Genomic DNA, 17640 nt, shown 5'->3' on the forward strand with positions numbered 1-17640 from the left:
TTTGCTACATGTGTACCAAGTTTAGTTAAAATATGGATATCCTCGACTGATTTATATGCATTTGTGTGTCGGACCACAACCACGTAAATATTTATTGGTCAATAGTGGCAATGTTTTAGTTACTAGTTTGGAAAATATTGTATTGAAATCATTTTGTCCATACCCTTACAAAAAAAGATTGCCGTTTTGAAACTGCAGTAACTGCAGTCGACTGGGATTTTGGACGCAATAACTGCAGAGTACTCTGGCGATTTTAGCATGTAAATCTTGGTGGGGCTAAAAAAATATTTATGTTTGATTCAAGCCAGCAAATCCACCACACATTAATTGGAATATAACGGTGACAAATGGTGCCCACAAACTGTTAGGGCCTACATAAAGCTGTCCCATCACCTTACCACCACTACACATGGCAATCAGTGGAGCCTTGTCTGGCAGCGAAACAGTTAATTCAGCCTCATTTACTGCCTTTAAAAAAAACAAGGCTGACTTGCTTAAACAAATGTGGTTTTTGTTGACAATTGAGATGTACAAACTATGGCATAAGTGGATGACGAGCGGATAAGAGGCAATCCGTATTTTCGATTTAAGACAATGAGCGAGCTTGGACGGACATAGTCAATATAACTATTTGTTCAGCACTTTTGAAATGTACAGCGACAGAATTCAGAACATGGCCAGTTCTTCCAGTATTCTCCCTGTACACCAAGTCGGAACCGTAGGATAAATGAGGCATATAAGCAGACAATGAAGCTCTTACTTTTTATATTGATATTATTATTTCGAGAATATTGACATTTCTCGAAAACAGGTGTTGTGTCTTTGGCTATGCTGGATTAGGTGATATGACATGCTATTCTATAAAGTCATTTCTCTATAATTCATATTACCTGATTAAGCTAATCAGGTGAATGTAATTAACTAGAAAGTCGGGGCACCACGAAAGAATGTTTATAGAGCTGTTATCTTCCGAATAAACTCTTAGACCTAGTAATCTTTTACATCAATAGCAGTCAATATTTAATCATCACCTTTAGTCTCATCTGAAAGTTGAATCGGCAATACAAAATTGTTTAATTATTTATTTACTAAATACCTAAATAATCACACAGAATTACATATGCACAGAATGTATCATACATAGATTACAAATTATGTCAAAGGAAAACGTCCTTAGAGACATAGCTGTCCGCTATCAGGCCGTAGGCAGCTACTCTATCGTAAATACAGAATCTTATGCATTCTAAATAACCGCCCATTTGGAAAAGGAAAATGTAATAAATATTTACTCTGAGCTGCGCTTCGATCGGTTGGTCGTAGATGGGAGGCCGGGTTGTCCTTTGAAAAATGTCTGGTGGTAGAATGGATACTTGGTAGTACCGTCGTTGTGAGGTAGGACAGATCCTCTGTCCGTCCTCTCCTAGCCCACGTCTACAGTTGCTGCTCTAACGCGACGGCTAGGAGGTATCATTTCTTTAGTGAATAAGAGTTCAAAGTTCATACCAAGTTGCCATACTTTAAACTCATGCTATATTCTGGCTGGTATAGTCGAAATTCATCCTTCCGGCGTGTAGGTCGTCACCTTCACATTGAAATTCGATGCCAATTTTGTTAGGTTTTTGCTGTGGTTGGCTTAGTTCTGTAGGTGGTCTTTGTCCTTTCAACGTGGGGATGGTAAGTCCTCATGTCTTTGGAACAGAAAGTTACATTTTCGTAAACGGGTTGATATAGTGGTGAAAGAAGGGCGTGTTTCATAGTTTACAACCCATGTCTGTTCACTTGGGCGGGGCCTCTGAGTGAGCAGAGTGGTGTTCTTCTGACCGTTCTCTCATTAAGAAGCTAAAAATTAAATTTAATCTTTTCACAAATAGTTTCACATTTAAACATTTAAATTGCACAACAATTCCATGTGAATCTGATAACTAGAATGTGTAGATTTTCCAAGATACAGTTTATGTCGTCCTATCATCAGTAATCATGTCTCAGACGCCAACTGAACTGACATCATATTCATTAAGTCCCAACGCATATTTTCAACTGGTTGGATTACTGAAATATGGTTCCGTTTCCCATCTTTTGATGTCACCAGACTCTCTCTCAATGTTAACAAAGGGATTTTCAATAGTCACATCGGTAGAGTGGAAAAAGGGGAAAGGTATTTATGGGGGTCATAAACCTCCCCCCTCAGGCCAACGTCATGACACAGGCTATAGGCTACATGTGCACCAGCAAGTCAGAACAGTAGGCTAAATTATGAGCGTGAAAAGGACCTAATTATTAGGGTGAGGAACATGGGCTACTAACAGCTTACTACACAACATACACTTAGTTTTACTTTCTTAGCTACAGTATACATATCTCCCTGGCGTATAACATAATTTATGCAGTAGCATGCAATACATTTTTGAACTCGCCTTGTGCTGTGCTCACTTGACCAGGAAGGTGGAGCGGCGGTCCTTCATGGGCAACTTGGGAAAAAAACAGGTTGAATCATGACGTTAGTGATCTTCAGGTCGAAGCTCTAGAAAGAGGCCCGAGTTCCTGACTTCGAATTCCCGAATTGGATGACCATTCAAAACGTATTTTCCTAGTCGGAGCTTATTTTTTTCCGTGTTCCCACTTGTCTTGAACTCAACGAAGTCTGAGATTTCCAAGTTTCCAGTTGTTTTGAACGTAGCAGAAGTCATGCTGGATTGACAGCATGGCTAATGTTGAATGTTTATCCTTTTAAGCTTGTAAAAGATACCCTTAAACCTAGACTTGGACCACACACCCAATCCAGTGAATAGCAGGCTAGTGATTGCTTTGCAATGCTTGCAGTTAGCCACTGATTCCTTCAAAACCACTCATTGTTGAATTTGCGATTTACAACTTGTGTAATGTTTATGTCTAATGGCCGATGAGCACCGATACATTTTATCTTTAATTTCTCGTCATCATTTCTCTTCATATGACAAGGATTGAAAAGGATTTGCCAGTAGATTGTCGACTTGATTCATAATGACTGCTAGCTAAGTTATTGAAAGTATGATGTTGACATGATCAGTCCAATCAAAGTTACTGTAGATATGTGATTTGACAATTTTATCTGTGGCCAATGACCTTAACCCTTCTTGGATGGGCACTTCTAATGTAACTCTATGGCAGCACCCAAGGGGCTTGAATTTTGGGGCTCTCCCTGTAGATTTTGCTGCGACGTAATGTCCCCATGAGTGACAGAACACTGAGCCAATCACGGCGCAACTAGAGAATTTTAGCAACCACCCCTACGCTCCGTATTTTGCGCTGGCTGCCCCACCACCACAGAAAGCACTGAGCTTGGCTGAAACACCTGCATTTTGAAGCTGCCTTACTCAAGAAAGCAAAAGAGACCATGTTTGTATGCGGCTTTATTAACTCTTTATTTATTCTTACATTGTTTACAAACTTGTTTACTCTGCCCCACCTGCAATGAATGACAGGTCCCCACAGTTATACTGCACTGTAACTGCAGTTACACTGCAAAATTACTGCAGTGAAATTATTTTGTTATTTTGGATGCAGTATTTGCAGCATACTGCAGTTATACTACGGTGTATTGCAGTACACTCTGACAGATTTGTTTTTCCAAAAGGGTAGATGCCACATATCAAGTTTGTCCAGATCGATCATTCGGTGCCAGAAGAGTAACGTTTTGAGTGTTTTTCACAAAATTCTAAGTGGCGGGAGAAATCCATCATGGCACATGTGTTTCTTGTGAGGAGAAGGACCTATGTACCGACTTCATGACTTTAGATCTAACGGGGTGCCTGGTGGTCTGGAGGTAGATGCTATTATATGACACTATTGTTAGGGTTGCGTCAATCAAATCTGGTATCAGGATAAATGTGATGCAGAGTCACTGAATATACTATAAGTACTTTTATTAAACTCAAGCGATAAATGGTAAATGCAATTTTCGTATATACGGGTTCACTGTGACACCTCGCAGGGCAGAACAGAGAACTGACTTGTTTCCTGACAACGTTCTTCTAATATACTTCTGACAGAGTTTGTTCCCACTTCTGAGCTGGCCTGTCAGAGTAGAGGCTGAGTGTGGTTTAAACTCACTCAGCCTATCGTTGGCGCACAGGCTGGTCCCAGCCCCCAGGCGCTCCCGTTGGCAGGTGTAGTTGTTGCTGGGCAGATTATCTTCTGGGCCCACACCCTGCATACAGTTATCACACATCTGGCTCCTGTTATTGTCTAACAAAAGACAGTTTGTTCTCGCAACACTATGCTCTGTATGTGTCCCCCACAACTCATGATAACTGCCTACATCCAAGGTTAGCCACAGCCTTCCCGCTAGTCACACCATATGTTGCAAAATGTTACTTTCAGCACACACAGACACCCTCATGATAGGCCAAGCATATTTTCAACCCTCACACTATCTCCCAACAGATTTCCCTGTACTATAAATGTCTGCCCTTACTACTTTCATCCCATTGTCTCTTCCATCAATCTAACCCAGTTTCCGACTCAATGTTTTTATTTCCCCTCTACCTAACTGCACCTGTATATTCTTGTATATTCCACAATATTCTTTTTCACAGCTTTTTTTGCTATTATATCTACTATAGCATGTCCATAAACTCATGTATGAGGAGATTGCGTCGTCCGTGGATCTGAAGGGAGTGTTAGGCAAATTGGAGAGGGTCGAGTATGTCACGAAGGGAGGAGGTGTGGTCTTTGGCGAGCCTCTCGAATCACTTCATGATGACGGAAGTGAGTGCTACGGGTCGGTAGTCATTCAGTTCAATTAAGTAGCACTATATTGGATCGCTCCAATACGGTATCGTTCCGTGTGGCAGAATACGATCCTTTTTTATATTATAATTTTTTATTAACAACAAATCAATATAGGAAGTACATGTGGGAAGACAAGTATATTTATATATATATAAAGGATAATTGGGCTAGGGGGTACAATATCACATTACACAAGGAACTTAAGGGACATACATACACTTATAATTCTAACAGCTTTTTTGTTAGTAGAGTATTTAATTGTCTTAAAATACAGTTCAATTTCTTTTTGTACGGTAAGAAAATGTAGTGTTTTGTTTGTAAATTTACATTTGTGATTATGAAATTTGGCCAAAAGAATAACGAAATTCATTACATAAAATGGTTTCAGCTTCTTTCTATTGTAGGTAAAGAATCCAAGCACTACATCTCTCCACAATAGTGTAAAATCTCCATAAATGTGTTCAGTTCTAAATCTACTGATGTCTTGCCACAGTTTTCTTACATGAATATAATGCCAAAAAAGATGCAACACTGTTTCTGGGTGGTCATTACAAAAGGTACAATTTGAGTTGATGTTTTCCTTAAACTTCATATAGTGGTTGGCAGGATAATATTTATGAATCATTTTAAAGGAAACTTTTATTATCAATAAATCCGTTCCAAAAAGGCATGACATAAGGTATAGATACAACATTTTGCTGAAACAAGGTTCGTATCGCTCTGTTGTTGAATGGACCAAAAGAGAAACAAATCTTTCCTACTGATGAGTCAACAGGGTCAATGGAAGGTAGGCTCTGAGGGTCAATTCTTGACACGTTCCTGAATAATAAAGCAACATCTGAGGGAATGGCATCTAAAACAATTGCAAAATCTTTAGGTGTTACAGGGACCTTGTAAAGTGATAAGACTTCCTTATAAAAGAACCTCTGCATTTACCAGTTGGCTCACCAATAGGATATTATTTCGGAATCAATATTCTAAAAACAAAGAAGTATTTTTATATAATATGTCCCGATTATTCCATATATAATATCTGTGTGGCGAAAAATTAAGCTTGTAAATTAAGGACCATGACACGAAAACCTGCCGATGAAAAGCAGAAAGTTTCACTGGAACTTTGTCAATATTATAATTGCAAACCAACATGAAGTTAAGGCCACCAAAAGTAGAGAAGAAATGATGAGGAATAAAATTCCACATAGAAGTGAGTCTTCTTAGGAATTGTTTTATCCAATTGATCTTAAAAGTATTATTTAAGGTAGTAAAGTCCAGAAAATTCATGTAATGGGTATGGTTTCTCCACAGAAAGTTGAAAAGCATCTGGTCTATCTCCTTGCTTATTTTACCGCCAAGATATAAAGATAGAGCGCCATATGTTAGTCTAGAGATACCTTCAGCCTTGGTTATTAGGAATCTTCCTTTTAAAGATAAGTCCCTCTGTAGCCATTGATTTAGCTTCTTATGGGTTTTTTTAATACGAGGGTTCAAATTTAGTAAGCCTCTAGACTTCTGATCCTTGGTAATGGTTATGCCTAAATATATAAGTTCTTCTTTCACTGGAATACCATAATATGAAGGTGTTACACAATCTTTGACAGCCATGAGTTTACATTTACTAATGTTAAGATATAGACCAGACACTTTGGAAAAGGATTGTATCACATTGATCGATATGGGAATTTGGTTAGCGTCTTTCAGAAAAAGTGTAGTATCGTCAGCCAGCTGGCTTATAATAATTTCTTTACCAGCTATGGAAATACCTTGTACAGGACTAATATTTAAAGAATTTGTAAGAAGTTGGGTGATTAATAAAAACAGGTACGGAGAGATAGGACAACCTTGCCTAATCCCTCTCTTTAACTCAAATCTAGGTGAGGTGCCATATTTCAATTTGATAGAGCTGTTACCATGTGTATAGAGAATCTTAATAGCCTTACAGAACAATTCCCCAAAGCCACATTTCTCAAGGGAGTGGAAGAAGAACTGATGCTCTACTGTGTCAAATCCTTTATAGAAATCTAAGAATATGAAGCTATCCTCGGTTATTAGGTCTGAGTAGTCAAGTATGTCTAATACTAGTCTGATATTGTTATAAATATGTCTGTTCCTCATAAAGCCAGACTGTGTTTCATCAATGATTGCATCCAGGACTTCTTTAATTATTTTTGCAAGTAGTAAGGCTAATATCTTATAGTGATTATTAAGAAGACAATTGGACACCAGTTATCGATGAGCAGCACTTCTTTTTTATGCTCAGGTCGCAATTGTAAATGAGAACGTGTTCTCAACTTGCCTACCTGGTTAAATAAAGGTGAAATAAATAAATAATTAATTAAAATTGTGCTATTTTCGGCTTTATTCATGTTTTAATGTGACTTTAATCACTGACATTTGTTTTACAGTTTATATATGATTTGTATGATTTTTCTTGTGTCCTTGAGTATTTAGAAAAGTGCTAGTCCTATTTAAATAAATGTTAGTATTGTAAATAATGTTGTCGTTATTATGATTACTTGTTCAAACTCACCTCTAATGCGATGGCTGAAACTGCTTATATTTGACGAGGCATTTGATGTCAGCTGGCAGTGAAGCGGACTACTCGCAGCTGGTTTTCCCAGGTTTCAGTCAGTCTTGAGCGGAATCGAGTCTTTGCAAGTCATTTTGGAAAATAACTGCTCACAGCAGTAGGTCGTCCATAACACAGATACACATTTAAGTGCATGTCTCCTCAGAACAGGAAAATGCTCAGCGCTAACGTACATGTTGTATTACTCAATGAGAGGGAGGTTGTTGTACCTGGCTTTGAGCTCAATGACTTCGTGTTGTAGGCCATCCAGCACATCTGCTGGTTCGACGTTAAACGGGATTGCAAATGTGTTAATGTGTTTGAGCCAATCAGTTGTGCTGTGACATGGTAGGGGTGGTATACAGAAGATAGCCCTATTTGGTAAAAGACCAATTGCATATTATGGCAAGAACTCAAATAAGCAAAGAGAAACAAAAGTCCATCATTACAAAAGTCCTTTACGGGATCGGTGTCCCTATACTGGGATGGTTGAGCTAATGTGCGCTAATGTGATTAGCATGACGTTGTAAGTAACAATAACATTTCCCAGGACATTGACATGTCTTATATTGGCAGAATGCTTACATTTTTCTTAATCTAACTGTGCTGTCCAATTTACAGTAGCTATTACAGTGAAAAAATATCATGCTATTGTTTGAGGAGAGATCACAACACATTTTTTATCATGGCAACTGGTTTGGTACATTCACCTCTGAAGGTAAATCATGTACTTACATTCAGTAATCTTGCTCTGATTTGTCATCCTGAGGATCCCAGGGATAAAATGTAGCATAGTTTTGTTTGATAAAATCTATTTTTATATTCAAATGTAGGTACTGGGTTCTACAGTTTGAACCCCTGCTGTCTCCACACCCACCCCACTTGGCCATCTAGATCTGTGAAAATTAGTGTATAAGCTAATGATCCATCATGTATGACATTTCTGGGAGTGTGTAAACTAAAAACTTTTATTACCATATCATTTGTGTATGTTATGTACTTGAAAATGTATCAACTGACCAGTTCGTGCACATTTGGGCAGACTTGATAATAAATATTGTCCAGTATTGCAATGCTTCACTGGATCAATCTGAAACTTTGCACACACACTGATGCCATCTAGTGGCCAAAATCTCTAAATTGCACCTAAACTGCAATATTATGTTATGGCCTTTCTCTTGCATTTCAAAGATGAATTTTTTTTTTTTTGTTCATTATCTTATACCAGACCTAATTTGTTATGTTGTCCTACATTAATTTCACATTTCCACAAACTTTAAAGTGTTTCCTTTCAAATAGTATCAAGAATATGCATATTCTTGCTTCAGGTCCTGAGCTACAGGCAGTTAGATTTGGGTATGTCATTTTAGGTGAAAATTGGGGGGGAGGAAAGGTCATATCCTTAAAAGGATTTATACTCCAGTTGATTACTTTTCACATCCTTAAATCGCTCACAAAATGCCTTCGCGAGTTTTCCATTTACCGGCATATTCCAACGTAATCTCAGGCTCTTGTCCTTGCAGAATAGGAAAATGTACTGTGTTACCCCTTTCTAGTTGGTCACAACTTTAATTTCGCTTCGAAAGATTTCACGTTTGAGAGCAGATCGCTGAGAAGCTGGTTCGGCCCATGGAGCTTGACGTTCAAGTCAGACAGATACTTGGTTATGTCCACCATGAAGGCCAAATCACACATCCACTTGTCACTCAGTACCGCGACAGGTTTCCCCTTCATCTCCATGAATTGTTTTACTTCATCCTTCAGTCCGTAAAACTGCGCGAGCATGTTTTCACGGCTCAACCATCGCACCACAGTGGTAAACCAGATCACCATACTCCGATTCAAGATCACTCAATAGTTCAATAAATTGGCGGTTGTTCAGCACTTTGCTTTTGATAAAATTTATGGTCGACACTACAGTTGCCATTACGTTGTTCGGCTTCAGGGACTGTGCACACATACTTTCTTGATGTATGATGCAGTTGCATATAATTCAATCACTTGGATCAAGACTGAGACAACTCATTTATTTTTTTCACTAATACGGTTAACCTATTTTTCGAGCCAACCATGGCTGGCGCTCCATCTGTAGTAAGGCCACTTCATTTTTCAAACCGTAGCTCAAATTTGCTCATTGCCGAGACAAGTCTCTCAAACAAATTCTCACCTCTGGTTGTGATATGCATGGCTTCCAAAAACAGCAATTCCTCCCTTGTGTCAAACTCCGCGGTAATCCCACGCACAAAAATGGCAAATTGAGCCGTATGTGTTGTCAGTCGCTTAATCACATGCCAAAGAGAAAAACTCGACATTTCTTGCGGAGTCCTTCAATGTTTTATCGGTATCTTGTGCCATGCCAGTTATCCGCTCTGTGACGATTCTTCGAGACAAACTGACACTTTGGAACAATTTAACTTTGTCTGGTGTTAGCAACTCTTTTACAAATTCTCATTCCAAATGAGGCTTCAGTTTCTTTGTTAAACTCGCTAACCACAAAATTTGATTGCATAACATTTTCCCCATCCAAACGAAGTTTCGTAAAGGCGGCTTGTTGGTCACCCAAACCCGGCTGAAGAGCAATTACTTTATCCACACGAAGTTATCATTGCAACTCATTCAGTTTAGCATGTTTCGAGCTGTAATGACGCTCCAAATTTGCCTTTCTCATTACTGCAAGTGCATCCCCACAAACTAGGAATACACTTCCACAAAAAAAAAAGTGTCTTGGGAACCGCGACACTCCGGATCTACTTTTATTTTATTTACTGTAGCAATTTGTCTGACGTACAGGTGCTCGATGATGACGAGCTGTCCGTCTAGCGCCACCAAACATTTTATTTTTGTGGAAAAATGACGTCTATAGCTTTTTTTAATATATAAACTAATAATACATCGTCTTTTCACATTTTGAAAATGTATTTAATTACTAGAATAGGTTCACGCCTACGCCCACGAAGCGGCCAACCTGTAGGGAAGAGTTGTCAAGCTTCTGCTGGTCGAAATGTACGGTTACTTTCCCTTTCTTGGGCCCAGGGATGATAGTGGACATCTTATAGCTAGCACTTGCTTATAATAACCAAAACTGTTTGGTCTTTACACAATAAAACACATTACAATATAAGGAATGCAACTAAGGTACTACTTATCAATGGTGTTTAAAGTGCAACGAGCGTTTATTTATTTACCTGTGACGTAAAGCCTTGGTAATACTGCGTAGTCTTTGCGCGCGCTGCAGCCTCTGCAGAAAGTGGATTCTGCCTTTTTGCACGGACCGCTTTTGGTAAGTAGGCTTGCCAGTTTGTTAGTGTGATAATATTGATAAAGTCATGTGCAAATAATACATTCAGTAGGCCCTATTAAAATAATATTAATATAAGAGGTTGTGATCTTATCATGGACATATGGCTTCAGTGTATGGGCGAAGTCTTGGTCGTTTTTTTGACAGCTCGCTAGCCAGCGTTCTCTGACTCTGGCCGCGCAATTGTTAGTCTAGTTTCGATACAACCAATAAAGTTTTTAAGAGTCCAGCACAATGTAAAAACTCTCTTGGTTGCATCGAAGCTATTGTTAGCCTAGCAGCTCTACCTGCGGCAGGTCAGGCTTGATGGCGCTAGCTAGGCTAAAACGACGCCAGTGATTGTACTTTTGTTCATTATAGAACGCTTTCTATTCGTCAACTTTGTGTGAAATATGATGCGATTAATAGTAGGCTACAGTAATTTAGCTAGTTAACAAACATAACGTTAGCTAGCTAGCTGACATAGCTTGAACTCGGACTTTAACTTAAGTAACGTTAACTAACCACTATAGCGAGAAAACTAACAGACAATGGTCATTTGTTAGTGGTGGGTCAGTAATCAAATGGCAAAACTTTCTAAATGATTTTAAGACTAGCTAGTTAGCCAACTTTCTAAATGGGAAAACTTTAGCCTGGGTAGCTAGCTATTTTTCATCTATTGAAAACATCCAGGCACAAATATCTTTGATCAAGGTGTGTCGTTACCATGGTCACCAGCCAGGGTTACAGTATTAGCAAAGATTTGTTTAACTAAACCAAGATATGATATGACAGATATGTCGTTTCCAATGGGAACAAATGAGTCATAGTGGGCAGAGCCAAGCACGAACTATGGAAGTCCTATTGGCCTGTTCAAGCATACATCTTCAAATTTCAGTTAGCCTACTCTGTGAAGGGAGCGTGTGCATTAACTAATTTCGTCTTTCCACTCCTTGTAAATAACGCGATTTTGGCAAAACAGTCAACAAAACTTAGTATAATCTGTTCGTAACAGATTCTAGTTTTGGAAACAGAAAACTGTATTGAGATCAAACGTTTAATGATGAGAAAATGCAGAATGTCGGCGAAAATCCATCTCAGACCGCCGGCCATTGGGCTTCCTCTCTTTACCATATTTGTTAGTGTTTGGAAACGCCAAGTGGATGCTTCACATTTATACATCAGGTGAAATATCTGTCTCATTGTTCTATCTGAGGTATTAGTTTGCCTAAATCGTTTGGCCATTCATTCTCATTCTATTCTACTCTTCCTCATCCCCATTCTCCCTTCCTTCAGGAATATAGAGTGAGTGTCAGAAGTTTCGCTCTTCATCATGGCGAGTCAGTCGATGGAGATCATGGCCAAGGCGCTGGAGCAGCAGGTGCTGCAGTCAGCCAGGATGGTGGAGGAGCAGCTGGATGCAGAGCTGGGGAAGCTGGAGCGCATGGATGACGATGAGATGGAAAAGCTGAAGGAGAGGAGGATGGAGGCCCTCAAGAAATCCCAGAAACAAAAGCAGGTAGGAGGGAAAGACAGTGGTCACATTGGCTGAGCCATATGGTGGATGCCAAACAAGCATTTTATTTAGTCCATCCAGTTCTTTCATACCAGTAACACTCATCATGTCATGTTTGTGCTCTGTCACCTCAGGAGTGGCTGGGTAAAGGGCATGGGGAGTACAAGGAGATCCCCAGTGAGAAAGACTTCTTCCCTGAGGTGAAGGAGAGCAATCGAGTGGTCTGCCATTTCTACAGAGACTCCACCTTCAGGTTTGCAACACAGCAATGTTTTCTTGTTTCTTCTCTACCTGTTGTTCTCCTGCCATTACAGGCCAAAAACCTAGTGCTGTTTTATTGCTGCAAATTAATTGAGATCCGGGGTGAGCTTATCCTCCTAAATCCTAAGAAAATTATTAGAAAGGGGTTTATTGCCCAGGATTTCTTTATTGCAGCTTCTACCAGGAGCTAACCCTGCTGTCTCCTCTCCCCTCCATTCTAAAGATGCAAGATCCTGGACAAGCACCTTAGCGTCCTGGCCAAGAAGCACCTGGAGACCAAGTTCATCAAGCTGAATGTGGACAAGGCTCCATTCCTGACAGATAGGCTGCGGATCAAGGTGATTCCCACTCTGGCGCTGGTAAAGGACGGGAAGACCAAGGACTACATAGTGGGTTTCACAGACCTAGGAAACACAGACGAGTTCCCCACAGAGGTGCTGGAGTGGAGACTGGGCTGCTCTGACATCATCAACTACAGGTACACAGACAGTGTGATTTCCTAAAGATAATCACACCTCTAGATAGAAAGATGATCTGTCTAGGTATTTCCTGTTGGGCATTTGAGGCCATTGGTTCATTTGCAAAAGGAATAAAAAGCCTTACCAGTTCATGCACAAACACAGGCTGATTAGACATTAAGTTCTTAGTTCAGATCAAGTCTCGTAACACCCCTCCCTACACTTTCAGTGGTAACCTCATGGAACCCCCCACCCTGACACAGAAATCTGGTTCAAAGTTCACCAAAGTGGAGAAGAAGACCATCAGGGGGAGAGGACACGACTCAGACTCTGAAGACGACTAGAAGACCGTCAGCCTTCAACTTCCGTCTCTCTGGCTGGGCTACTAACCACTAACCGGCAGAACCATCTCTTCCTGTTTTGTTCCTTTCATGTTTATCATTTTCCTATTTATCCCAGTCTTCCATGCTTTTTGTTTTGTTTTGTGGGTGTGAACTTAATCATATGAGTTCATATTTAATTACATTCAAGTGCTTTTTGGTTGTTTATTTCCAACCTGCAAATAAAAGGATACCTATCTGAGCCAATTAACTCTTTCTGCCCTGACTGACTCCAGTTCTGGACTTCAATTGGAATCAATGAAACTCTGAGACCTGATGCTGTTACCATTTAACGAATCATCCTCGCTAACACTATAGCTAGCTAAATTAACATCGATCCATGTCATTTGTCGACACGATTTGTGGGGGAAAACTTCAATCCAGCTTTTCATGAGCAACAACCAAGTGCCAAGGTCAGCTGCATTCCACAGCCACCTCCTTTGTGTCGTCAGTGTGATTGGTAGCACAGGTTTGAGTTTTTCTATAAAAATGGGCTTGATCTTAAAATAAGCTGATCACCACTGGCACATTATTTTCCTCTGACTTCCTCGATTGCATGGATGTATTATTTTATACACATTAACATATTATACATGTTAATGTTATGTTTTTATTTGAAATATAATACAAAGGGGTGAGCTATAGAAGTGTTTCTCAGTCCAGGTCTAGAATGAACACCGGTACAGGGATTTCACTAATACAGTAATTTGAATCACAGCTGATTTCTGGTAGGCCAGACTGTAAAAACATTCATTTGTGTTCTATACAGATTGGATAGGTGAAAGCATGTGATCCACTACACAGCCAATCCAGTCATGTCAGTGATTACTTTGAGGAAGGGAGGATGCATTTTCAGTATTCAAACAGGACCACTGACAAAATGGCTTGAGTATAGAGTAGTGCTGGCTATGACTCGATGGCTTTGGACCCTACAGGTTTGAGGAGGCGTCGTACGATCAGCTCTCCTTTGCTGTTCAGGTAGGTGTCGGCCATGTCTTCCTCAGCAGGGAGACCATGGGGAAGCTTCAGTGGCTGGATCCTGAACAGAGAGAAGGACGGAGAAGAGATGAGATGGAAGAGTGGTCAAAGTTCATCTGTATTGAATTAGAGGATTTCAGTTGTCAGGATCAACCAACCACGCACTCAATTGGTAAACAGTAGCATACACTTGACAGGAATGAACAGATGTATTTAATAATAGCCCTGCGCTAACAAAGTAATAACATGTCTTGCAAACTCGAGCAGCCTTACCTCACAAGATGCTTGATGAATTTCAGCTGGTTGTTGACTGAAGGGATGTTCTTGTGAATTACAGGTACATACGCCTGAGGAGGAGGAGCAAAGAACAATTACAGTGCAACCAAGTTAGCAATCAGAATCATTATTATAACTTGATATTACAGCAAGAGCAAGCACAGCACACAACTGAACTCAATACAAGTCCTATCCGCTCTGCTTAAGGAAAGCCGAGGGGTGGGCAACTTTCAATTAGTTGAATCAGGTGTGTTACAGTTTGGCTGGAGCAAAATCCTGCGCCCACACCCACGCAGGGTAAGATTGCCACACACTAGGCTATCCCCTCAGATGTGAGGTTATTAATCCAAGCTGATAGGAGCCCCACCTTCTGCAAGCAGAGTCCCTCCACTAGCTTCTTCTCCCAGTAGGGCCGGCGCATGGTGCTCTTGACCCGCGTCACCACGTGCAGCTTATGGGGCTGCTCCTGGTTTCCACCATACTTCTCATGCTCTTGAGACCGCTCGTCCAGAATCTGTAGACACAGAAAGACAGATTTACTACGGATTCAAAGGAGTCGCAAAGGTTTGTTTAAAAATGTAATTTCCATGATCATTGCCATTAGGATATGACCAAAGTGTTATAATATAATAAATAGAGGGTGCTTATTAGAGGTCGACCGATTATGATTTTTCAACGCCGATACCGATTATTGGCGGACCCAAAAAACCCGATACCGATTAATCGTCCGATTTGATATATATATTTGTAATAATGACAATTACAACAATACTGAATGAACACTTTTATTTTAACTTAATATATTACATCAATAAAATCTATTTAGTCTCAAATAAATAATGAAACATGTTCAATTTGGTTTAAATAATGCAAAAACAAAGTGTTTGAGAAGAAAGTAAAAGTGCAATATTTGCCATGTAAAAAAGCTAACGTTTAAGTTCTTTGCTCAGAATATGAGAACATATGAAAGCTGGTGGTTCCTTTTAACATGAGTCTTCAATATTACCAGGTAAGAAGGTTTACGTTGTAGTTATTAAATCGGCATTATAGGACTATTTCTCTCTATACCATTTGTATTTCATATACCTTTGACTATTGGATATTCATATAGGCACTATAGTATTGCCAGCCTAATATCGGGAGTTGATAGGCTTGAAGTCATAAACAGTACAATGCTTGAAGCACAGCGAAGTGCTGCTGGCAAATGCAGGAAAGTGCTGTTTGAATTAATGCTTACGAGCCTGCTGCTGCCTACCCCTGCTCAATCAGACTGCTCTATCAAATATCAATATAATAACACACAGAAATACGAGCCTTAGGTCATTAATATGGTCAAATCCGGAAACTATCATTTCGAAAACAAAACGTTTATTCTTTCAGTGAAATACGGAACCGTTCCGTATTTTATCTAATGGGTGGCATCCCTAAGTCTAAATATTGCTGTTACATTGCACAACCTTCAATGTTATGTCATAATTATGTACAATTCTGGCAAATTAATTACAGTCTTTGTTAGGAACAAATGGTCTTCACACAGTTCGCAACGAGCCAGGCGGCCCAAACTGCTGCATATACCCGGACTCTGCTTGCACAGAGCGCAAGAGAAGTGACACAATTTCCCTAGTTAATATTGCCTGCTAACATGAATTTATTTTAACAAAATATGCAAGTTTAAAAATATATACTTGTGTATTAATTTTATTAAGAAAGACATTGATGTTTATGGTTAGGTACACATTGGTGCAACAACAGTGCTTTTTTCGCAAATGCACTTGTTAAATCACCCGTTTGGCAAAGTTGAAGTAGGCTGTGATTCGATGATAAATTAACAGGCACCGCATCGATTATATGCAATGCAGGACAAGCTAGATAAACTAGTAATATCATCAACCATGTGTAGTTAACTAGTGATTATGTTAAGATTGATTGTATTTTATAAGATAAGTTTAATGCTAGCTAGCAACTTACCTTGGCTCCTTGCTGCACTCGCGTAACAGGTAGTCAGCCTGCCACGCAATCTCCTCGTGGAGTGCAATGTAATCGGCCATAATCGGTGTCCAAAAATGCAGATTACCGATTGTTATTAAAACTTGAAATCGGCCCTAATTAATCAGCCATTCCAATTAATCAGTCAACCTCTAGTGCTTATATTTGTCCTGTTTCACACATGTACATGTGTATAACCTTAGTATAAACTGTGTGGTGTGAAATGGACATGCATATCACTCCCCCTGAAACACCCTTGGAGAGTGGGATAATGGCCAGGGATCAGCCATTGACGATGACACTGGAGCAATTAGGGTTAAGGACATAGGTCAGAAACTTTTGCTTTGAGTTGAGGTATTCATTGCATTTAGATTGTATGGGCCTGCCCTTGACGAAAGTCTGCAGCACCCTACCTCTTGTGGGATCCGTGCTTTGGTGAACTTGCTTCGGAATGAAATTAACCAAGGCAGAGGCGTAGATTCTGTTAAAGCCTGCAAGAATGCACAGACACATAATCAAATATGCAAGGCGTGAAGAGAATAAGAAAAACCAAAAACAACTATGGAGGAACACAAAGTCGGATGATCCTACAAAATGTGTCGTTCTAACAACCTGTTATCTGACTGATAGCTTTAATTTGAGTTACAACTGTCTGCCAGGAAGATAGTCTGCCTTTAATAATTTAGACTCCTTACCTGAATTGGGGAAGGTATGTGAAGACCACGACATAGCATTGCCATATTTACTTGTTGGTTGATAAGTCTGTAGCAGGGAAGCCAAGGTTATAATGCAAAAACCGCCAAATGCGAATTCGACAAGGAAATAGTGATTCTACCGAGATATAAAGTGTTGTTACTATAATGTCAATATTTTTTTAAATTATATTTTCAACAAACATCAAAATACAGCTGAATAAACGCAAACTGAAATGCTAGAATGTTTCAGCACTTACGGCACTCACCGGAAGCCGTCAGTATAGCAGTCACTTACTAACGTTACCGTGCTACTTCAAAACTTGGTAATTTCGTTCCTGCATGGCTTTCATTTGTTTCAATTGACTTTGTGAAAAAACGTCGCTTTTTTTTAACAATGTGATATTGTATGATTAACTATATGGTTTGACCCCCAAAAAATTTTACATGTGTATTTCATAATTAATTCGTTTATATTTC

The 17640-nt window shown here is 39.6% G+C and overlaps 2 protein-coding genes across 3 annotated transcripts; one reads left to right on the forward strand and one right to left on the reverse strand.

The window, feature by feature from the left end:
- The first annotated feature begins 10347 nt into the window (after positions 1-10347).
- On the forward strand, positions 10348-13435 carry LOC120064306 (thioredoxin domain-containing protein 9-like). The gene is made up of 5 exons (XM_039014787.1): positions 10348-10616; positions 11910-12132; positions 12264-12382; positions 12614-12868; positions 13078-13435. Exons 2-5 carry the CDS (start codon positions 11947-11949, stop codon positions 13190-13192), a joined length of 675 nt encoding a protein of 224 aa, XP_038870715.1. The 5' UTR covers positions 10348-10616; positions 11910-11946; the 3' UTR covers positions 13193-13435.
- mrpl30 (mitochondrial ribosomal protein L30) lies at positions 13374-17458 on the reverse strand. Of its 2 annotated transcripts, none has more exons than XM_039014788.1 (6): positions 17421-17458; positions 17164-17230; positions 16882-16959; positions 14850-14996; positions 14480-14553; positions 13374-14267 (listed from the first exon to the last, which is right to left on the reverse strand). In XM_039014788.1, the coding sequence occupies exons 2-6, from the start codon at positions 17206-17208 to the stop codon at positions 14135-14137; spliced, it is 477 nt and encodes a 158-aa protein (XP_038870716.1). In that variant the 5' UTR covers positions 17209-17230; positions 17421-17458; the 3' UTR covers positions 13374-14134. The 2 variants fall into 2 exon arrangements, with proteins under 2 accessions (XP_038870716.1, XP_038870717.1); XM_039014789.1 differs by having other exon boundaries at positions 17430-17442.
- Positions 17459-17640: the final 182 nt, after the last annotated feature.

Source organism: Salvelinus namaycush, chromosome 19 (genome assembly GCF_016432855.1).
Source record: "Salvelinus namaycush isolate Seneca chromosome 19, SaNama_1.0, whole genome shotgun sequence".
NCBI lineage: Eukaryota > Metazoa > Chordata > Actinopteri > Salmoniformes > Salmonidae > Salvelinus > Salvelinus namaycush.